The following is a 23558-nucleotide window of genomic DNA, read 5'->3' on the forward strand; positions in this document are numbered from 1 at the left end:
TACAGATCAAAAAGAAGAAATAACATGAATTTTTCACAAAGCCAAAACGCTTGAAATCCAGTCCAGATCGGAAAGAAAAGGTAACTTACAACTTTTAGAAAGAAAAAACGCTGAAATCCGCGATTAAAATGGCGTCGGAGCACATTTTGCAGTCTCTGGTAAGCAAAGAACTACAAATCGCGTCTGCGCATGCGCCGGAACCGGAAGTCGCGCATGCGCCGGAACCGGAAGTCGCGCATGCGCCGGAACCGGAAGTCACGCATGCGCCGGAACCGGAAGTCACGCATGCGCAGTTTACAAAAGATCGTGGCGCCGATCGTTATGCGCATGCGCAAGCCGCGCATGCGCAGTCAAAAAAAGTCTTCGTCGCGGACCGTCATGCGCATGCGCAAGCCGCACCGAACCGCACAAGGAAAGAAAGCCAATTTGCGCATGTGCAAGTCGTTCCTACGCGTGACGTCATGACGTCTGAGAATCCTGACCACGCCCACTTAAAAGGGAAATGCCCGAAAATTGAAAACAAGACACTTAAAGTGGTAAAACCAAATTTTCTTGCCTCAGAACACAGAAAAACGCCTGAACTTAAACCAACAGTGAAAAACAACTTGCACAAAACCTTGGAAAAAGCTGCCTTCACCACACACAGTGAAGCGAACAAAAAGAATTCCGAAACAACAAAAGATGATTTGTTTTTCGACGATTACCTCTCAGACATGGCTGAGTCAGTCGGATATGCTTATCACAGCATCAGCGACACGGTCGCAAAGTTCAACACGAATCAACTCGTGGTAGAAGAATCCAACCAGGATGATTTGGTTTTCGGAGAATACTACTCAGACACAGCTGAGTCAGTCGGATATGCTTATCACAGCATCAGCGACACGGTCGCAAAGTTCAACACGAATCAACTCGTGGTAGAAGAAGCCAACGAAGATGAAATGGGTTTCAAAGAATACTACTCAGACATGGAGGAGTTATTTGGACATGCTGATCACAGCATCAGCGACACCGTTGCAAAGCTCAACACGACTCTACTCATGGTGGATGAATCCAACACCATGGTGCCATGGCAGCTCGTCGATACATTGGATGACAGCAATACCCAAGACGAAGACGACGCCACACAGAGAGCACAGGAAGACTCCACGGAGCGAGCGATGACAGGCTCCACAGTGCGAGTGATGAAAGACGCCAACAGGGATGCAAGCAAACACTCCCGGGCGGACACCAAGCATGAACAAGACCATGAAGGTAAACCCGCTGTACCTGAGCAACCGCAAGCAGACTATGAAAGTCTACCAAGCTCACAGGAACAAGAAGAAAGAGCGGACTATGAAAGTCCAACACGCTCACAGGAACAAGAAGAAAAAGCAGACTATGAAAGTCCAACACGCTCACAGGAACAAGAAGAAAGAGCAGACTATGAAAGTCCAACACGCTCACAGGAACAAGAAGAAAGAGCGGACTATGAAAGTCCAACACGCTCACAGGAACAAGAAGAAGACAATGCACCTCTGCCCACTGCATGCGAAGACAGTGACAAGGTGATCACACTCAACGTACAGGATCACAGTGAGACTGACAGTTCTCAGCTTGTCTGTACCGAAGCACAGAGCGAAAACAGTGACAAGGTGCTCGCACTCGACGTACAGGATCACAGTGAGACTGACAGTTCTCAGCTTGTCTGTACCGAAGCACAGAGCGAAAACAGTGACAAGGTGCTCGCACTCGACGTACAGGATCACAGTGAGACTGACAGTTCTCAGCTTGTCTGTACAGAAGCACAGAGTCGGGCCACCCAACAGTCCAGAGAGACGATGCCGAAAGAAAACATGCAGATTTTGACTCCAGAAGAGGAGCACCTGGAGCCCAGAGAGACAACGCCAAAAGAAAACATGCAGATTTTGACTCCAGAAGAGGAGCACCTGGAGTCCACAGAGACAATGCCGAAAGAAACCATGCAGATTCTGACTCCAGAAGAGGAGCACCTGGAGTCCAGAGACATCAAACAAAAAGAAACCATGCAGATTTTGACTCCAGAAGAGGAGCACCTGGAGTCCAGTGAGATAACATCAACAGAAATCATGAAGATTTTAACTCCAGAAGCGGAGCACCAAGAGTCTAGAGAAACCACGTCAACTGAAATCATGCAGATTTGGACTCCAGAAGAGGAGCGCCGAGAGTCCACAGACACCGCGTCGAATGTAATCAAGAAGACTTTGACTCCGGAAGACGAGCACCAAGAAAGCAAAGATGCGGAATCCAATTCTCCACAACTGATTGATGTCACCTGCACCGATGCAACATCAGATCATTCGCACCACTCGCGAGACGGAATGCTCAATGACTCAAATTATCCACTCGGGACACTCATAGAGTATAACAAGAAAAACAAAAGTCAAGAGAAACACAGCAAGAACAAAAACAACATGAAGCGCGACAAGACCAACAACAATAGCAAGAAGCACAGCAGAAACGAGAACGACAACAGCAAGAAGAAAAGCAACATGAAGCGCGACAAGACAAACAACAATAGCAAGAAGCACAGCAGAAACGAGAACGACAACAGCAAGAATAAAAGCAACATGAAGCGCAACAAGACAAACAACAACGTCAGGCACAAAGATAGCGACAACGACAGAGGCAGCAACAAACACAACAAAGTCAGGAGCAAAGATAGCGACAACAACAAAGACGGAAACGACAAAAACAGCGACAAGTACGGCAATGGAAACAACAAAAACAGGAACGACAGAAACAACAGCAATGAAACAACGACTTGTACACAATGGCACTACTTGGCACATGATGGACGATGCCACAGCACACTGCAAAACGATAACAAGACTACAAACATGTCATGGGATGACAACGAATCGCACAAACTCACGTCTGCTCCAGAACAAGCAAGCACACCAGCATCCAAGGCGGATGAGACAATAAATCAACACCACAAGCACAAAAAAAAAGTCCATGCCAGTCAACATCAGTGATGTGACCATGCAAACACCTCGGGATGACGCATTGGGTACTTAAGATAACAAGGAACACCAACAACATTCACAGCGGACTTGCAATATCAATATCACCACGTCATCAACAACAAAAAGAAAAAAAAGCTCTGAACAAATTCATCAAGTTTGGACTCATAAATGTGTTTATTAAGTTTGGACATATAAATACATTGGCTTTGTTAACTAAGGCAATAGCATCATCACTTGTATAGATACGCATATCATAAGTTACTGTTTTGTATAATTTTCCTTAATGATGTACAGAAACTATGTAATGAGAAAGAGGGGGATGTGGTGATCGTAGATTGACCAGATACAAAAACAACAGAGCAACACGAGCGGGAGAGCTATAAATACACTGGGACAGGATGTACAATTTTCTTTAACGATGTTCAGAAAATATGTTAAGAGAAAAAGGGGGATGTGGTGATCACAAGTTAACCAGATGCAACACAACTGAGCGACCACTAGAGGGAGCACGGGAGAGCCATATAAATAGATCAGGACAGGAAGTGAGGACACACTCTTCACAGCAGGCGGGCTGGTAAGCAGGACACAGCAAGCAAAGCTGGTAGTTAGCACTGGAAGGTAGTTCTAGGTCGAGCTCTGGAAACTGAACGAACTCACAATAAAGCATCTTCTCCACACTTGAGACTACGAGCTTTATTAAGACACGAGGAACAACACACCGGCCTCCACTGCACTCCGCGGCAATGAATTCCACAGGCCCACCACTCTCTGGCTGAAGAAATGTCTCCGCATTTCTGTTCTGAATTTACCCCCCTCTAATTCTAAGGCTGTGCCCACGGGTCCTCGTCTCCTCGCCTAACGGAAACAGTTTCTTTGCGTCCACCCTTTCTAAGCCATGTATTATCTTGTAAGTTTCTATTAGATCTCCCCTTAACCTTCTAAACTCCAATGAATACAATCCCAGGATCCTCAGCCGTTCATCATATGTTAGACCCGCCATTCCAGGGATCATCCGTGTGAATCTCCGCTGGACACGCTCCAGTGCCAGTCTGTCCTTCCTGAGATGTGGGGCCCAAAACTGGACACAGTACTCCAAATGGGGCCTAACCAGAGCCTTATAAAGGCTCAGTAGCACATCGCTGCTTTTATATTCCAACCCTCTTGAGATAAATGACAACATTGCATTCGCTTTCTTAATCACAGATTCAACCTGCATGTTTACCTTTAGGGAATCCTCGACTAGCACTCCCAGATCCTTTTGTACTTTGGCATTATGAATTTTCTTACCGTTTAGAAAGTAGTCTATGCTTGGATTCTTTTTTCCAAAGTGCAAGACCTCACATTTTCTCACGTTGAATTGCATCAGCCATTTCCTGCACCACTCTCCCAAACTGTCTAGATCCTTCTGCAGCCTCCCCACTTCCTCAGCACTACCTGCCTGACCACCTAACTTTGTATCATCAGCAAACTTCGCTAGAATGCCCCCAGTCCCTTCATCCAGATCATTAATATATATGGTGAACAGCTGCGGCCCCAACACTGAACCCTGTGGGACACCGCTGGTCACCGGCTGCCATTCCGAAAAAGAACCTTTTATCCCAACTCTCTGCCTTCTGTCAGACAGCCAATCCTCAACCCATGCCAGTAGCTCACCTCGAACACCATGGGCCCTCACCTTACTCAGCAGCCTCCTGTGTGGCACCTTATCAAAGGCCTTTTGGAAATCCAGATAGACCACATCCACTGGGTTTCCCTGGTCTAACCTACTTGTCACCTCCTCAAAGAATTCTAACAGGTTCGTCAGGCACGACCTCCCCTTACTAAATCCATGCCTCTCTCTCTCTCTTGATTCCAGTCTCTCTCTCTCTCTCCATCCCAGTCTCTCTCTCTCTCTCCATCCCAGTCTCTCTCTCTCCATCCCAGTCTCTCTCTATCCCAGTCTCTCTCTATCCCAGTCTCTCTCTCTCTCTCTCTCTATCCCAGTCTCTCTCTCTCTCTCGATCACTATCTCTCTCTCTCTCTATCCCAGTCTCTCTCTCTTCCCCAGCTTGTCCCTATCTCCCACATGGCCCTGTCTGACTTCTTTGCTGTGTTTCCATCTCTCTTTTCGCCCGTTTTCCACTCTCTCTTTCTTTGCCCATTTGCCACTCTCGCTCGCGCTCTCTCTGTATCTTCACCGGCTCGCGGCTCTCTCTCCCATTTGTTTTTCATTTCCTCCTCCTCCTTCCCCCCCCCCCCAGTTGCCTCTCTCCTTCTTGTGCCGCTCACTTTTCTCATACTTTTCCCCACTTTCCCCATTCGCCTCTCTCTCTTCCTCTCTCTCTCATCCCTCACTCGCCTCTCTCTCCCCTCTCTATAGCAGTGACTCTGACTGGGGCAGTTAGTGCATCATCATGTCCTTTCTGTATTTTCTGCCACAGCCGTTTTCATCGCTCACTGACCAACAACAATCGCTGGATCCGAGAGCGAAGCCACGAATCTTATGCCAAGAATTATTCTGTGGTTTTTCCTCACGATGAACCGCTGGCTGGAAGGAACATGAGACTCGATGCCTTGCATCAGGTCAGTGCTGACCATGAGGGGGTGGGACACGTTCATGGACGGAGGTGGGGGGAGCATTCCTGGGATCTGGGCGGAGGGCAGAGCTCCCTGGATACAGGTAGAGTTAATTCTGATGGTGAGTTGCCAAAAGGTTCAGTGTTTAAAGATCTATGCTCCTATAATCAGTATTGTTCCATAAATTCCCCCATGATCCTTGCTAGAAATAGCCAAAGGAAAGGACCAAACGCCTTTGTGACCCCAATCCCACCTGTTGGCATGTCCTGCTCTCTTTCACAAACCCTTCGCCATATCTGCCCCAAATTAGACTGGACACTTTTGCGACTATTTCAGAGAGACTCTGTGGCCCCTCATGGAACAGCCCTGACCATGAATGTGGAGTCAGATAACAAATGGCTCGTGCCATCATCAAAGAACAATGCAGCACAGGAACAGGCCCTTCGGCCCTCCAAGCCTGTACCGGTCATGATACCACCCTTGGCCAAAACCCTCAGCACTTCTTTGTGCCGTATCCCTCTATACCCATCCTATCCATGTGTTTGTCAAGATGCCTTTAGAACGGTGTTAATGTATCTGCTTCCACAACCTCCCCTGGCAATGCGTTCCAGGCACTCACCACCCTCTGCGTAAAACACCTGCCTCACACATCTCCTCTAAACTTTGCTCCACGGATCTTAAACCTATGCCCCCTGGTGAATGACCCCCCCCCCCACCCTGGGAAAGAGTGCCTGCCCATCCACTCTATCCATGCCCCTCATAATCTTGCTGACCTCCATCAGGTCGCCCCTCAACCTCCGTCTTTCTAATAAAAACAGTCGGAGTCTATTCAGCCTCTAGACCTCCAGACCAGGCAACATCCTGGTAAACCTCCTCTGCACCCTCTCCAAAGCTTCCACATCCTTCTGGTAGTGTGGCGACCAGAATTGTGCGCAATATTCCAAGTGCGGCCTTACCAAGGTTCTATACAACTGTAGCATGACTTGCCAGTTTTATACTTGATGCCCCGTCCAATGAAGGCAAGCATTCCGTCTGCTTTCTGGGTTACCTTAGCCACTTGTGTTGCCACCTTCAAAGATCTGTGGACCTGCACGCCCAGATCTCTCTGACTTCCTAAGAGTTTGCCATTTACGGTATATTTCCCCTCTATGTTAGACCAACCAAAATACATTACCTCACATTTGTCCGTATTGAACTCCATTTGCCATTTCTCTGCCCAAGTCTCCAACCTATCTCTGTCCTGCTGCAGGAACGTGGTAGAAACCAGTTTATATTTAATGGCAGTTTTTAAGCCTGGCACTGGAATGTACTCTCGTATCTGCTTGAGCGGTATCAGGAGCCAGTTTAACACACGATAATTCTCCAAACATCAGTAACAGAACTGTAAACGGGTTAAACCCCAACTAAACACAAGTAAATCGAGGATCATCCCACAAGTAGATTTTACCCTCCCCAATCCAGTAACTGCCCACATTAAATACAACCTCATTCTGTGTGTGTCATAGAAAATACTGTGCCTTGAAATGGGGCTTCCCTCTGTGATACAGAGATGGGCAGTGTTAAATTTACAAAATAAAAGCTGTTCAATCTTAAATAGAAGGATGAAAGAGTTGCTCCCAGTGTCCTGTGAATTGATGGAGTGAGGCGCTGTTCTCTAATCTGTGCTGTCAATCTGAGACCCTGCAGCTGATGGATCAAATGTCCGTGTTGTATTTGTGCAAAGAACGCTTCAGGAATCGATTTTCTGTAGCAAGGTTGTAAAAGGTTTAATTAAACACAAATCTCCAGATCCCTACATTAGATAAATGTTAGTTAAATAAAATCTGTGTTGAAGCTTGTTTTTTATGTTGGTAGGAGGGGCGGGGGGGGGGGGGGGGGGGGGGGGGGGGGGGAGATTCATCGGGGTTGGAGTTCAATAATAAACCCAAACCCTGAGCTGTAACCACCCAGCCCATTCCCAAAGTTCACAGGGCTGGGGCAAAGTCGGACAGGGAAACATACAGCGAAGGGGGGGGGTGAAGTTGGACGGGGGGGAGGTACAGGGAAGGGGGGGGGTGAAGTCGGACTGGGGGAAAGTACAGGGAAGGGGGGTGAAGTTGGGTCGGGGAACGTACAGGGAAGGGGGGGGTGAAGTCGGGTAGGGGAACGTACAGCGAAGGGGGGGGTAAAGTCGGGTAGGGGAACGTACAGGGAAGGGGGGGTGAAGTCAGACGGGGGGAAGTACAGGGAAGGGGGGGTGAAGTTGGGTCGGGGAACGTACAAGGAAGGGGGGGGGTGAAGTCGGGTAGGGGAACGTACAAGGAAGGAGGGGTGAAGTCGGGTAGGGGAACGTACAGGGAAGGGGGGTGAAGTTGGGTCGGGGAACGTACAAGGAAGGAGGGGTGAAGTTGGGTAGGGGAACGTACAGGGAAGGGGGGTGAAGTTGGGTAGGGGAACGTACAGGTTGCGAGTCTAGTGAGGGGAGTTGTGGTAAACAAAACGGGAGTGTGGATATAGAACATAGAACGATACAGCGCAGTACAGGCCCTTCGGCCCTCGATGTTGCACCGACATGGGAAGTCCAAAAACTAAAGGCCATCTAACCTACACTCTTCCATTATCATCCATATGCTTATCCAATAAACTTTTAAATGCCCTCAATGTTGGCGAGTTCACTACTGTTGCAGGTAGGGCATTCCACGGCCTCACCACTGCATAAAAAACCCACCTCTGACCTCTGTCCTATATCTATTACCCCTCAATTTAAGGCTATGTCCCCTCGTGCTAGCCACCTCCATCCGCGGGAGAAGGCTTTCACTGTCCACCCTATCTAACCCTCTGATCATTTTGTATGCCTCTATTAAGTCACCTCTTAACCGTCTTCTCTCTAACGAAAACAACCTCAAGTCCATCAGCCTTTCCTCATAAGATTTTCCCTCCATACCAGGCAACATCCTGGTAAATCTCCTCTGCACCTGTTCCAAAGCTTCCACGTCCTTCCTATAATGAGGCGACCAGAACTGTACGCAATACTCCAAATGCGGCCGTACAAGAGTTTTGTACAACTGCAACATGACCTCATGGCTCCGGAACTCAATCCCTCTACCAATAAAGGCCAACACACCATAGGCCTTCTTCACAACCCCATCAACCTGGGTGGCAACTTTCAGGGATCTATGTACAGGGATCTATGTACATGGACACCGAGATCCCTCTGCTCATCCACACTACCAAGAATTGTACCATTTTGCCAAATATTCCGCATTCCTGTTATTCTTTCCAAAGTGAATCACCTCACACTTCTCCACATTAAACTCCATTTGCCACCTCTCAGCCCAGCTCTGCAGCTTACCTATGTCCCTCTGTAACCTGCAACATCCTTCTGCACTGTCTATAACTCCACCAACTTTAGTGTCGTCTGCAAATTTACTCACCCATCCTTCTGCGCCCTCCTCTAGGTCATTTATAAAAATGACAAACAGCAACGGCCCCAGAACAGATCCTTGTGGTACGCCACTCGTAACTGAACTCCATTCTGAACATTTGCCATCAACCACCACTCTCTGTCTTCTTTCAACTAGCCAATTTCTGATCCACATCTCTAAATCACCCTCAATCCCCAGCCTCCGTATTTTCTGCAATAGCTGACCGTGGGGAACCTTATCAAACGCTTTACTGAAATCCATATACACCACATCAACTGCTCTACCCTCGTCTACCTGTTCAGTCACCTTCTCAAAGAACTCGATAAGGTTTGTGAGGCATGGCCTACCCTTCACAAAACCATGCTGACTATCCCTAATCATATTATTCCTATCTAGATGATTATAAATCGTATCTTTTATAATCCTCTCCAAGACTTTACCCACAACAGACGTTAGGCTCACCGGCCTATAGTTACCGGGGTTATCTCTACTCCCCTTCTTGAACAAAGGGACCACATTTGCTACCCTCCAGTCCTCTGGCACTATTCCTGTAGCCAATGATGACATAAAAATCAAAACCAAAGGCTCAGCAGCTCTTCCCTGGCTTCCCAGAGAATCCTAGGATAAATCCCATTAGGCCCCGGGGACTTATCTATTTTCACCTTGTCCAGAATTGCCAACACTTCTTCCCTACGCACCTCAATGCCATCTATTCTAATAGCCTGGGTCTCAGCATTCTCCTCCACAACATTATCTTTTTCCTGAGTGAATACTGACGAAAAGTATTCATTTAGTATCTCGCTTATCTCCTCAGCCTCCACACACAACTTCCCACCACTGTCCTTGACTGGCCCTACTCTTACCCTAGTCATTCTTTTATTCCTGACATACCTATAGAAAGCTTTTGGGTTTTCCTTGATCCTACCTGCCAAAGACTTTGCATGTCCCCTCCTTGCTCGTCTTAGCTCTCTCTTTAGATCCTTCCTCGCTTCCCTGTAACTATCAAGCACCCCAATTGAAACTTCACGCTTCATCTTCACATAGGCCTCCTTCTTCCTCTTAACAAGAGATTCCACTTCTTTGGTAAACCACGGTTCCCTCGCTCGACCCCTTCTTCCCTGCCTGACTGGTACGTACTGATCAAGAACACGTAATAGCTGTTCCTTGAACAAGCTCCACATATCCAGTGTGCCCAACCCTTGCAGCCTACTTCTCCAACCTACACATCCTAAGTCATGTCTAATGGCGTCATAATTGCCCTTCCCCCAGCTATAACTCTTGCCCTGCAGGGTATACTTATCCCTTTCCATCACTAATGTAATGGTCACCGAATTGTGGTCACTGTCTCCAAAGTGTTCACCTCCAGATCTAACACCTGACCTGGTTCATTACCCAAAACCAAATCCAATGTGGCCTCACCTCTTGTTGGCCTGTCAACATATTGTGTCAGGAAACCCTCCTGCACACATTGTACAAAGAACGACCCATCTAATGTACTCGAACTATATCTTTTCCAGTCAATATTTGGAAAGTTAAAGTCTCCCATAATAACTACCCTGTTACTTTCGCTCTTTTCCAGAATCATCTTCGCCATCCTTTCCTCTACATCTCTAGAACTATTAGGTGGCCTATAGAAAACTCCCAGCAGGGTGACCTCTCCTTTCCTGTTTCTAACCTCAGCCCATACTACCTCGGAAGAAGAGTCCCCATCTTGCATCCTTTCTGCCACCGTAATACTGTCCTTGACTAGCAGCGCCACACCTCCCCCTCTTTTGCCCCCTTCTCTGAGCTTACTAAAACACCTGAACCCCGGAACCTGCAACAACCATTCCTGTCCCTGCTCTATCCATGTCTCTGAAATGGCCACAACATCGAAGTCCCAGGTACCAACCCATGCTGCCAGTTCCCCTACCTTATTTCGTATACTCCTGGCATTGAAGTAGACACACTTCAAACCACCTACCTGAACACTTGCACCCTCCTGCTAAGTCAAACCTGTGCTCCTGACCTCTATACTCTCAATCTCCTGTACCCCAAAACTACAATCCAGGTTCCCATGCCCCTGCTGAATTAGTTTAAACCCCCCCAAAGAGCACTAACAAATCTCCCACCCAGGATATTGGTGCCCCTCAGGTTCAGATGTAGACCATCCTGTCTATAGAGGTCCCACCTTCCCCAGAAAGAGCCTGAGTTATCCAGAAATCTGAATCCCTCCAGCCTGCACCATCCCTGTAGCCACGTGTTTAATTGCTCTCTCTCCCTATTCCTCATCTCACTATCACGTGGCACGGGCAACAACCCAGAGATAACAACTCTGTTTGTTCTCACTCTGAGCTTCCATCCTAGCTCCCTAAAGGCCTGCCTGACATCCTTGTCCCCTTTCCTACCTATGTCGTTAGTGCCAATGTGGACTACGACTTGGGGCTGCTCCCCTTCCCCCTTAAGGACCCGAAAAACACGATCCGAGACATCACGTACCCTTGCACCTGGGAGGCAGCATATCAAACGTGAGTCTCTCTCGCTCCCACAAAATCTCCTATCTGTGCCCCTGACTATTGAGTCCCCAATTACTAATGCTCTGCTCCTATCCCCCCTTCCCTTCTGAGCAACAGGGACAGACTCTGTGCCAGAGGCCCGTACCCCATGGCTTTCCCCTGGTAAGTCGTCCCCCCCACAAGTATCCAAAACGGTATACTTGTTACTCAGGGGAACGACCGCAGGGGGTCCCTGCACTGACTGCTTCTTCCCAGTCCCTCTTACAGTTACCCATCTATCTCCAGTCTTTGGTGTAACTACTTCCCTGAAGCTCCTATCTATGACCACCTCTGCCTCCCGAATGATCCGAAGTTCATCCAACTCCAGCTCCAGTACCCTAACTCGGTCTTGTAGGAGCTGGAGCTGGCTGCACTTCCTGCAGGTAAAATCAGCAGGGACACTAACGGCATCCCTCACCTCAAACATCCTGCAGGAGGAACATTGCACTACCTTCCCTGCCATCCCTCTTAGTTCCAACCAAGTTCTGGTAAACAAATATAAAACAAATAAAAAATAATAATATAATATAGCACTTACCTGCTCACACCAATGGGTCTTATTATTAGGTTAGAGGAGGAGGGCGGGTGGGAGACACTATACGTGTCGTGTCTCGGGTATCCTCTCCACCAGAATTTATTGGCTAGGAGAAAATCCTTCCCAGAAGTCCGCAGGTCGTACTTCCGGTTCCCGCCTTATATTATCTTTGCTCCCACTGACTCACCGCCGCTCTCCTCGCGCTCTTTTATCCTGTGTCCCCGCCGCACTCCTCGCTCTCACTGTGTCCCCGCCGCACTCCTCGCTCTCACTGTGTCCCCGCTCTCCTCGCTCTCACTGTGTCCCTCCCGCTCTCCCCTCGCTCTCACTGTGTCCCCGCCGCTCTCCTCGCTCTCACTGTGTCCCCCCTGCTCTCCCCTCGCTCTCACTGTGTCCCTCCCGCTCTCCCCTCGCTCTCACTGTGTCCCCGCCGCTCTCCCCTCGCTCTCACTGTGTCCCCGCCGCTCTCCCCTCGCTCTCACTGTGTCCCCGCCGCACTCCTCGCTCTCACTGTGTCCCTCCCGCTCTCCCCTCGCTCTCACTGTGTCCCCGCCGCTCTCCCCTCGCTCTCACTGTGTCCCTCCCGCTCTCCCCTCGCTCTCACTGTGTCCCCGCCGCTCTCCCCTCGCTCTCACTGTGTCCCTCCCGCTCTCCCCTCGCTCTCACTGTGTCCCCGCCGCTCTCCCCTCGCTCTCACTGTGTCCCCGCCGCTCTCCCTCGCTCTCACTGTGTCCCCACCGCTCTCCCCTCGCTCTCACTGTGTCCCCGCCGCTCTCCTCGCGCTCCTTCACATATGTGGAGGGTGGTGGGGATGTGGGACAAGGGGAGGGGATGTGGGTAGGAGGTTGGGGGGGGGGGTATGGGGAGAGAGGATTGGGAAGTACAAAGAGGTGGGGAGTGGGATCCTGGGAGGGGGGCGGTATGGGAAGGGGGTTATGAGGATAAGTGCTAGTGTACAGGAGGGGGAGTAAAGGGCGAGTGGTGGTTGGGTGGGTGGTATGGGGAGGAGGTGCGGATATACGGGGAAGAAGGCGGATGTTTGTACCGGAAGGGACGGTACAACAAAAGGGGTCGGTGAGTCCGGGGATGGGGATGGGGAGGGTTCAGGGAGGCCATAATGAGAGACATTCCCAGTCCCTGTCATTCCAATAGTGATAAGATTTAACTTTCCTCTGTTGCCAGGAGCTTTCTCAGCAAGGTTGCGTATTCCAGGAGAGGCATGGATGGGAGCGACCAGGCTGGTTCAATCCTAAAGGACCTGCTCCGGTGAGTGGCTGTCAACCTTGAGGTCACGTTAAAAAACCAAAATGGCTACCTTGGACCAGGCAGCAGAGCCAGTGAATATATTGCAGTGTTCTGTGGAAAGTTTGGGTTGGTTGGCAGACATATTGAGTTGATTCAAATAAAGTTTTGAGATCTAAGCGAAATGTAAACTCGAAGCAAATAATTAGTTTCCTGAGGGATGCTGGGATGGGGAGTGGAGGGAATGTTGTCCTGAAGACTTGTGCTCCAGAACTTGCTGCCCCCCTAGCCAAGCTGTTCCAGTACAGCTACAACACTGTCATCTACCCCGCAATGTGGGAAATTACCCAGGTGTGTCCTGTACACAAGAAACTGGACAAATCCAACCCGGCCAATTACTGCCCTATCAGTCTACTCTCCATCATCAGCAAAGTGATGGAAGGAGTCATCAACAGAGCTATCGAGTGACACTTACTGAGCAATAACCTGCTCACAGACGCTCAGTTTGGGTTCCGCCCAGGGTCACTCAGCTCCTGACCTCATTACAGCCTTGGTTCAAACATGGATGAAGAGTTGAACTCCAGAGGTGAAGTGAGGATGACTGTCATTTGACATCAAGGCAGCATCTGACCGAGTACGGCATCAAGGAGCCCGAGCTAAACTGGAGTCAATGGGAATCGAGGAGGAAAACTCCCTGCTGGTTGGAGTCATTCCCGGCACAAAGGGATTAGTGGTGATTGGAGGTCAATGATCTCAGCTCTAGGACATCACTGCAGGAGTTCCTCAGGGTAGTGCCCTAGGCCCGACCAGCTTCAGCTGCTTCATCAATGACCTGCCTTCCATCATAAGGTCAGAAATGGGGATGTTCATGGATGACTGCACAATGTTCAGCACCAGGATTGGTTAACTGACAGAAAGCAAAGAGTTGGGATAAATGGGTTTCTCTGGTTGGCAATCAGTGGCCAGTGGTGTCTCTCAGGGATCTGTGTTGGGTCCACAATTTACCGTGTCGCGTCTTTTCGTCCGACGTCACTTCGTCCAACGACACTTCGTCCACGTCTTTTGGTCCAACGTCTTTTTGTCCGCCCGTCTTTTGGTCCAATGTCACTTCGTCCAATTATCCAATTACAAATTAACTCCGTATAAAACCATTTAATTGATAAAATGCAAGTACAATACAGCAAGTGAATTTAATTGCTACAATGCAAGTAATTGATAAAATGCAAGTAAAATGCAAGTTGAAAAATGCAGTTAAAAAATCTAAAAATGCAGTTAAAAAATCTAAAAGTTTACTAATTACTTAAAATTCCCGAATTAAGAAAGAGAACGGTAATATCTATCCTTTAACGAGGCTCGTTAAAGGAAAGAGACCGGTAATAAAAATCCTTTATTGCATATTATACCTTGCTTTGTGCATTAGAGAAGATTTCTATTTACAAAAAGTTAATGTGGGGAGTGGAGTGGAGTGCTACTAAGCAAGTTACAAAAAGTCTTGTACAAAAAAAATCATCGGACAAAAAGACGTTGGACCAAAAGACGTGGACGAAGTGACGTCGGACGAAAAGACATAGCACCCAATTTACAGAGATAATCTGGAGTTGGGGGCCTTATAATGTGTCAAAGTTCGCAGATGATACTAAGATGAGTGGTAGACAAGTGTGCAGAGGACACTGAAAGTCTGCAGAGGGATAAAGATAGTTTAAGTGAGTGGGCAAGGGTCTGGCAGATGGAATACGATGTTGACAAGTCTGAGGTTGTCCATTTTGGTAGGAATAACAGCAAAATAGATTATTATTTAAATGGTAAAAAATTGCAGCATGTTGCTGTGCAGAGGGACCTGGGTGTCTTTGTGCATGAATCATAAAAATTGGTTTGCAGGTGCAGCAGGTAATTAAGAAGGCAAATGGAATGTTAGAAGATAGAACATTACAGCGCAGTACGGGCCCTTCGGCCCTCGATGTTGCGCCGACCGGTGAAACCATCTAAAGCCTATCTGTTGTCCTTCATTGCTAGAGGGATGCAGTTTAAAAGCAGAGAGGTTATGTTGCAGCTGTATAAGGTGTTAGTGCGGCCACACCTGGAGTACTGTGGACAGTTGTGGTCTCCACACTTGAGAATGGACGTACTGGCACTGGAGGGGGTGTAGAGGAGATTCACTCGGTTGATTCCGGAGTTGAGAGGATTGGCTTATGAGGAGAGGTTGAGTAGACTGGGACTGTACTCATTGGAATTTAGAAGAATGAGGGGGGATCTGATAGAAACATATAAAATTATGAAGAGAATAGAGAGGATAGAACCAGGGAGGTTGTTTCCACTGGCGGGTGAAACTAGAACTAAGGGGCAAAGCCTCAAAATAAGGGGGAGCAGATTTAGGACTGAGCTCAGGAGGAACTTCTTCACCCAAAGGGTTGTGAATCTATGGAATTCCTTGCCCAGTGAAGCAGCTGAGGCTCCTTCATGAAATGTTTTTAAGGCGAAGGAAAATAGATTTTTGAACAGTGAAGGAATAAAAGGTTACGGTGAGCGGGTGGGTAAGTGGAGCTTGCATAAAGATCAGCCTCTCTGTCTGTCTCTCTCTCTCTTGCCTATGTCACTCTTGCTGTCTCTCTTTCTGGCTGTCTTTCCCTCTCTCTCTCTCTGTCAGTCTATCTCTCTCTCTCTCTCTCTCTCTTTCTCTGTCCCTCTCTCTCTTGTCTCTCTTTCTCTCACTATCTCTCTCTCTTTCCCGCTGTTGGTCTGTCTGTCTTTCTCTCTGACTGCCTCTCTCTCTCTCTCTCGCTGTCTGTCTCTCTCTCTCTGTCTCTTTCTGTTTCTCTCTGGCTATCTCTCTCTCTCTCTCTCTCGCTGTCTGTCTCTCTCTCTCTGTCTCTTTCTGTTTCTCTCTGGCTATCTCTCTCTCTCTCTGTCAGTCTGTCTGTCTCTCTCTCTCTCTCCCTCCCTCCCTCCCGCTCTCTCACTCTCTCTCTCTATCTCCCGCTCTTGCTCTTCCTCGCTCTCTCTCGCTGTCTGCCTGTGTCTCTCTCTCTCTCCCTTTCTCTCTCTCTCACTATCTTGCTCTCTCTCTCTCTCTCGCTCTCTCTCTGGCTCATTATTGCTCTTTGTCTTCTCTTGCGACTCTGAATTAGATTCTAAATTATGATTATTACGGAGCCTATGGGAGCAAACGACATGACGATTACAGATATAATGAGTTACTACGGAACGATTACACCTTTGACTTCCCGCTACACCATAAGCAGGTAGGAATGAGCTCCTGTTTCACTCCCATCAGTTCAGAGCGGTTTGATATTTCTGCCACTGATACGTGAAGTGCAGCCACATAACCAACTGAGAGAGTGAAGGCTGCAGATATCGTGGATAAATCAGATGCTGATGTACACTGAGTGTCATTTATTAGCACTCCACATGCCAGATAGAATATCACGTGGTATGTCTGTCTGCTGTGTGTGACTGTGCTTGTATCTGACTGCGTGTGTGTGTCTGACTGCGTGTGTGTGGCTGACTGCGTGTGCCTGACTGCATGTGTGTGTATTGACTGCGTGCGCATGTATCTGTGACTGAGTGTATCTCTGACTACATGTGTGTGACTGTGTCTCGGACTGTGTGTGTCACTGACTGACTAACATAGAACATTACAGCGCAATACAGGCCCTTCGGCCCTCGATGTTGCGCCGACCTGTGAAACCCCTCTAAAGTCCCTCTACACTTCCCTTATCGCCCATATGCCTATCCAATGACCATTTGAATGCGTTTAGTGTTGGCGAGTCCACTACTGTTGCAGGCAGGGCATTCCACGCCCTTACTACTCTCTCAGTAAAGAACCTACCTCTGACATCTGTCCTATATCTATCTCCCCTCAATTTAAAGCTATGTCCCCTCGTGCTGGACATCACCATCCGAGGAAAAAGGCTCTCACTGTCCACCCTATCTAATCCTCTGATCATCTTGTATGCCTCAGTTAAGTCACCTCTTAACCTTCTTCTCTCCAACAAAAACAGCCTCAAGTCCACAGCCTTTCCTCATAAGACCTTCCCTCCATACCAGGCAACATCCTGGTAAATCTCCTCTGCACCCTTTCCAATGCTTCCACATCCTTCCTATAATGCGGCGACCAGAACTGCACGCAATACTCCAAATGCGGCCACACCAGAGTTATGTACAACTGCAACATGACCTCATGGCTCCGAAACTCAATTCCTCTACCAATAAAAGCTAACACACCATCGCCTTCTTAACAACCCTCTCAACCTGGGTGGCAACATTCAGGGATCTATGAACATGGACACCGAGATCTCTCTGCTCGTCCACACTACCAAGAATCTTACCATTAGCCCAGTACTCTGTCTTCCTGTTTGTTATTCCTTCCAGAATGAATCACCTCACACTTTTCTGCATTAAACTCCATTTACCACCTGTCAGCCCAGCTCTGCAGCTTATTTATGTCCCTCTGTAACTTGTAACATCCTTCTGCACTGTCCACAACTCCACCGACTTTAGTGTCATCTGCAAATTTACTCACCCATCCTTCTGCGCCCTCCTCCAGGTCATTTATAAAAATGACAAAAAGCAGAGGCCCCAAAACTGATCCTTGTGGTACACCACTAGTAACTGGACACCAGTCTGAACATTTCCCATCAACCACCACCCTTTGTCTTCTTCCAGCTAGCCAATTTCTGATCCAAACTGCTAAATCACCTTGAATCCCATGCCTCCGTATTTTCTACAATAGCCTACCGTGGGGAACCTTATCAAACGTTTTACTGAAATCCATATACACCACATCAACTGCTTTACCCTCATCCACCTGTTTGGTCACTTTCTCAAAGAACTCAATAAGGTTTGTAAGGCATGATCTACCCTTCACAAAACCATGTTGACTATCTCTAATCAAATTATTCCTTTCCAGATGATTATACATCCTATCTCTTATAAACCTTTCCAAGACTTTTCCCACAACAGAAGTAAGGCTCACTGGTCTATAGTTACCGGGATTATCTCTACTCCCCTTCTTGAACAAGGGGACAACATTTGCTATCCTCCAGTCTTCTGGCACTATTCCTGAAGACAAAGATGACTTAAAGATCAAAGCCAAAGGCTCAGCAATCTCCTCCCTAGCTTCCCAGAGAATCCTAGGATAAATCCCATCTGGCCCAGGGGACTTATCTATTTTAACACTTTCCAGAATCGCTAACACCTCCTCCTTATGAACCTCAAGCCCTTCTAGTCTAGTAGCCTGTATCTCAGTATTCTCCTCAACAACATTGTCTTTCTCCTGTGTGAATACTGACAAAAAATACTCATTTAGCACCTCCCTATCTCCTCGGACTCCACGCACAACTTCCCACTACTGTCCTTGACTGGCCCTACTCTTACCTTAGTCATTCTTTTATTCCTGACATATCTATAGAAAGCTTTAGGGTTATCCTTGATCCTACCTGCCAAAGACTTCTCATGTCCCCTCCTGGCTCTTCTTAGCTCTCTCTTTAGATCCTTCCGAGCTAACTCGTAACTCTCAAGCGCCCTAACTGAACCATCACGTCTCATCATTACATGAGCCTCCTTCTTCCTCTTGACAAGTGTTTCAACTGCTTTAGTAAACCACGATTCCCTCGCTCAACCACTTCCTCCCTGCCTGACAGGTACATACTTATCAAGGACACGCAGTAGTTGTTCCTTGAACATGCTCTACATTTCCATTGTGCCCATCCCCTGCAGTTTTCCTCTCCAGCCGATGCATCCTAAGTCTTGCCTCATCGCATCATGATTCTTGCCTTGCGGTATATACCTATCCCTTTCCATCACTAAAGTAAACGTAATCGAATTGTGGTCACTATCACCAAAGTGCTCACCTACCTCCAAATCTAACACCTGTCCTGGTTCATTACCCAGTACCAAATCCAATACGGCCTCGCCTCTTGTTGGCCTATCTACACATTGCGTCAGGAAACCCTCCTGCACACATTGGACAAAAATGGACCCATCTAAAGTACTCGAACTATAGTGTTTCCAGTCAATATTTGGAAAGTTAAAGTCCCCCATAACAACTACCCTGTTACTTTCGCTCCTATCCAGAATCATCTTTGCAATCCTTTCCTCTACATCTCTGGAACTTTTCGGAGGCCTATAGACAACTCCTAACAGGGTGACCTCTCCTTTCCTGTTTCTAAACTCAGCCCATACTACCTCAGTAGTCGAGTCCTCATCAAACGTCCTTTCTGCCACCGTAATACTGTCCTTGACTAACAATGCCACCCCTCCCCCTGTCTTACCACCTTCCCTGAGCTTACTGAAATATCTAAACCCCGGCACCTGCAACAACCATTCCTCTCCCTGCTCTATCCATGTCTCCGAAATGGCCACAACATCGAAGTCCCAGGTACCAACCCATGCCACAAGCTCACCCACCTTATTTCGGATGCTCCTGGCATTGAAGTAGACGCACTTTAAACCATCTTCCTTCCTGCCGGTACACTCCTGAAACTTTGAAACCTTACTCATAACCTCACTACTCTCAGCTTCTTGTGTACTGGAGTTACAATTCAGGTTCCCAATCCCCTGCTGAACTAGTTTAAACTCTCCCGAAGAGCATTAGCAAACTTCCCCCCCAGGATATTAGTACCCCTCTGGTCCAGGTGTAGACCATCCCGTTTGTAGAGGTCCCACCTACCCCAGAATGAGCCCCAATTGTCCAGGAATCTGAAACCCTCCCTCCTGCACCATCCCTGCAGCCACGTGTTCAACTGCTCTCTCTCCCTATTCCTCGTCTCGCTAGCACGTGGCACGGGTAACAACCCAGAGATAATAACTCTGTCCTAGATCTAAGTTTCCACCCTAGCTCCCTGAATTCCTGCCTTAGATCTCTATCCCTTTTCCTACCTATGTCGTTGGTACCTATGTGGACCATGACTTGGGGCTGCTCCCCCTCCCCCTTAAGTATCTCGAAAACATGATCCGAGACATCGCGGACCCTGGCACCTGGGAGGCAACACACCAACCGCGAGTCTCTCTCGTTCCCACAGAATCTCCTATCTATCCCCCTAACTATGGAGTCTCCAATGACTAATGTTCTACTCCTTTCCCCCCTTTCCTTCTGAGTAACAGGGACAGCTGGAGTTGGGTGCACTTCCCACAGATGAAATCAGCAGGGACACTGATGGCGTCCCTCACCTGCAGGAGGAGTATTGTACTGCTTTCCCTGCCAATCCCTCTAGATAAAACAAGAAAAAGAAAGGAAGAGCTTACCTGATATTCCCTCAACCCCTTCGGTTAGAGGAGGTGGAAGGGTGGGGGACACTACAAGTGTAGTGTCTCGGGTTTAGCAACCGCCCAACTTATATACAGGTACTCACCTTCCCGACAGGCCCCTGCTCCCGCCGAAAATCCGGAGCAACTGTGACTGTGTGTGTGTGTCTGTGTGTGTCTGTCTGTCTGTGTGTGTGTGTCTGTGTGTGTCTGTGTGTGTCTGTCTGTGTGTGTGTGTGTGTGTCTATGACTGTGTGTGTGTGTGTGTTTGTCTGTGTGTCTGTCTGTGTGTGTGTGTCTGTGTGTGTCTGTGTGTGTCTGTCTGTCTGTGTGTGTGTGTCTGTGTGTGTGTGTCTGTCTGTCTGTGTGTCTGTCTGTGTGTGTGTGTCTGTCTGTGTGTGTGTGTCTGTCTGTGTGTGTGTGTCTGTCTGTCTGTGTGTCTGTCTGTGTGTGTGTGTGTGTCTATGACTGTGTGTGTGTGACTGTGTCTGTGTGTCTGTCTGTGTGTGTGTGTGTGTCTATGACTGTGTGTGTGTGTGTGTGTCTGTCTGTGTGTGTGTGTGTGTGTCTATGACTGTGTGTGTGACTGTGTCTGTCTGTGTGTGTGTGTGTGTATGTGTGTGTGTGTGTGGGCTAACTGCACCCACCATGGCCCTGGGGGTGGGGGTTCAGCACCCAGGGGGATTACAGCTTCCCTTGAGTCCAGCCGCTTGTTTCCAGCGATGTCAGGATCAGTCTGACATTATTGTGGTTGATGCAGATTAAGTTCGAGTGTGAAAGGTGCCGGGACTCAGCTGCTGTCTTCGACATGTCCTATTTTGGGAAGTTCTACCTGCTGGGCCTGGAGGCTAAAAAGGCAGCGGATTGGTTGTTTTCTGCTGATGTCAGCACGTCAATAGGTATTCAAAAATCTCTACATTTGTCACTGGCATTTATATTGTTACATCCCCCCCCCCTCCTGCCGCCCCCCACCCCCACCAACCCTCCCCCCCCCCACCTCCGCCTCCCCTCTCCCCACCTCCGCCTCCCCTCTCCCCTCCTCCCCCTCTCCGCCTCCCCTCTCCCCTCCTCCGCCTCCCCTCTCCCCTCCTCCCCCTCTCCGCCTCCCCTCTCCCCCTCCTCCCCCCTCCCTCCCCTTCTTTTCCCCTCCCCCTTTCTCCCCCTCCCCCTCCCCTCTCCCCTCACCCCTCTCTACCCCTCCCCATCCCCCTCCCCCCTCCCCTTCTCTTCCCCTCCCCCTTTCTCCCCCCCCCTCCCCTCCCTCCCCCTCTCCCCTCACCCCCTCTCACTCTCCCTCCCCCCTCCCACTTTTTTTGTTACACTATGGGATCTTCATGTATAACTTCAGGGCAGCACGGTAGCATGGTGGTTAGCATAAATGCTTCACAGCTCCATGGTCCCAGGTTCGATTCCCGGCTGGGTCACTGTCTGTGCGGAGTCTGCACGTCCTCCCCGTGTGTGCGTGGGTTTCCTCCAGGTGCTCCGGTTTCCTCACACAGTCCAAAGATGTGCGGGTTAGGTGGATTGGCCATGCTAAATTGCCCGTAGTGTCCTAATAGTAAGGTTGGGGGGGGGGGGGGGGGGGGGGGGGGGGGTTGTTGGGTTACGGGTATAGGGTGGATACGTGGGTTTGAGTAGGGTGATCATTGCTCGGCACAACATCGAGGGCTGAAGGGCCTGTTCTGTGCTGTACTGTTCTATGTTCTATGTTCTAACTGTCCTGATTTTTGTGTTTTTAGTTTTATGTTGTGTTTTGATGCTCAGATCTCAGTATTTAATTTAACAACAGCTTGAGTGAGAATTAAATGTTGCCGTTTCAGGTAAAACTGTTTACACTTGTATGCTGAACAATGGCGGTGGGACAGAGAGTGACCTTACAGTTAGTCGGATTGAGAGCTCGGCAGAGGGAACAGCGCTCACACCCACCTTCGAAGGTAACCTCAATACAGAGGGCGCAGCATCTAAACCCGGACAAGTGTCATTACAGCGGCGGTCCCCTCAGCTTTGGGAGCAGCTTAGCTCTTTCTTCCAGAGGGTACAGACTTGAAAAGGGCTGAATATTATTGTGCGTATTAAAAAGCACCCGAGAGTCACAGAAAACTGAAGACCATGAAAAGATGAAAGTTTGTCCGCACACTCCCAGGACAGGTACAGCACGGGGTTAGATACAGAGTAAAGCTCCCTCTACACTGTCCCCATCAAACACTCCCAGGACAGGTACAGCACGGGGTTAGATACAGAGTAAAGCTCCCTCTACACTGTCCCCACCAAATTCTCCCAGGGCAGGTACAGCACGGGGTTAGATACAGAGTAAAGCTCCCTCTACACTGTCCCCATCAAACACTCCCAGGACAGGTACAGCACGGGGTTAGATACAGAGTAAAGCTCCCTCTACACTGTCCCCATCAAACACTCCCAGGACAGGTACAGCACGGGGTTAGATACAGAGTAAAGCTCCCTCTACACTGTCCCCATCAAACACTCCCAGGACAGGTACAGCACGGGGTTAGGTACAGAGTAAAGCTCCCTCTACACTGTCCCCATCAAACATTCCCAGGACAGGTACAGCACGGGGTTAGATACAGAGTAAAGCTCCCTCTACACTGTCCCCATCAAACACTCCCAGGACAGGTACAGCACGGGGTTAGATACAGAGTAAAGCTCCCGCTACACTGTCCCCATCAAACACTCCCAGGACAGGTACAGCACGGGGTTAGATACAGAGTAAAGCTCCCTCTACACTGTACCCATCAAACACTCCCAGGACAGGTACAGCATGGGGTTAGATACAGAGTAAAGCTCCCTCTACACTGTCCCCATCAAACACTCCCAGGACAGGTACAGCACGGGGTTAGATACAGAGTAAAGCTCCCTCTACACTGTCCCCATCAAATTCTCCCAGGGCAGGTACAGCACGGGGTTAGATACAGAGTAAAGCTCCCTCTACACTGTCCCCATCAAACACTCCCAGGACAGGTACAGCACGGGGTTAGATACAGAGTAAAGCTCCCTCTACACTGTCCCCATCAAACACTCCCAGGACAGGTACAGCACGGGGTTA

General features: G+C 48.8%; 1 protein-coding gene across 1 annotated transcript in view; it reads left to right on the forward strand.

The window, feature by feature from the left end:
* The window catches only part of sardh (sarcosine dehydrogenase), a 357516-nt gene that overhangs the window by 299220 nt on the left and 34738 nt on the right, over positions 1-23558 (forward strand). Inside the window, exons 12-17 of the mRNA XM_038781905.1 lie at positions 3243-3247; positions 5475-5546; positions 13196-13279; positions 16381-16494; positions 21258-21396; positions 22318-22431. Of these exons, the coding sequence (XP_038637833.1) occupies positions 3243-3247; positions 5475-5546; positions 13196-13279; positions 16381-16494; positions 21258-21396; positions 22318-22431 (528 nt within the window). The remainder of the gene's footprint in view (positions 1-3242; positions 3248-5474; positions 5547-13195; positions 13280-16380; positions 16495-21257; positions 21397-22317; positions 22432-23558) is intronic.

Source organism: Scyliorhinus canicula, chromosome 21 (genome assembly GCF_902713615.1).
Source record: "Scyliorhinus canicula chromosome 21, sScyCan1.1, whole genome shotgun sequence".
Lineage (NCBI taxonomy): Eukaryota > Metazoa > Chordata > Chondrichthyes > Carcharhiniformes > Scyliorhinidae > Scyliorhinus > Scyliorhinus canicula.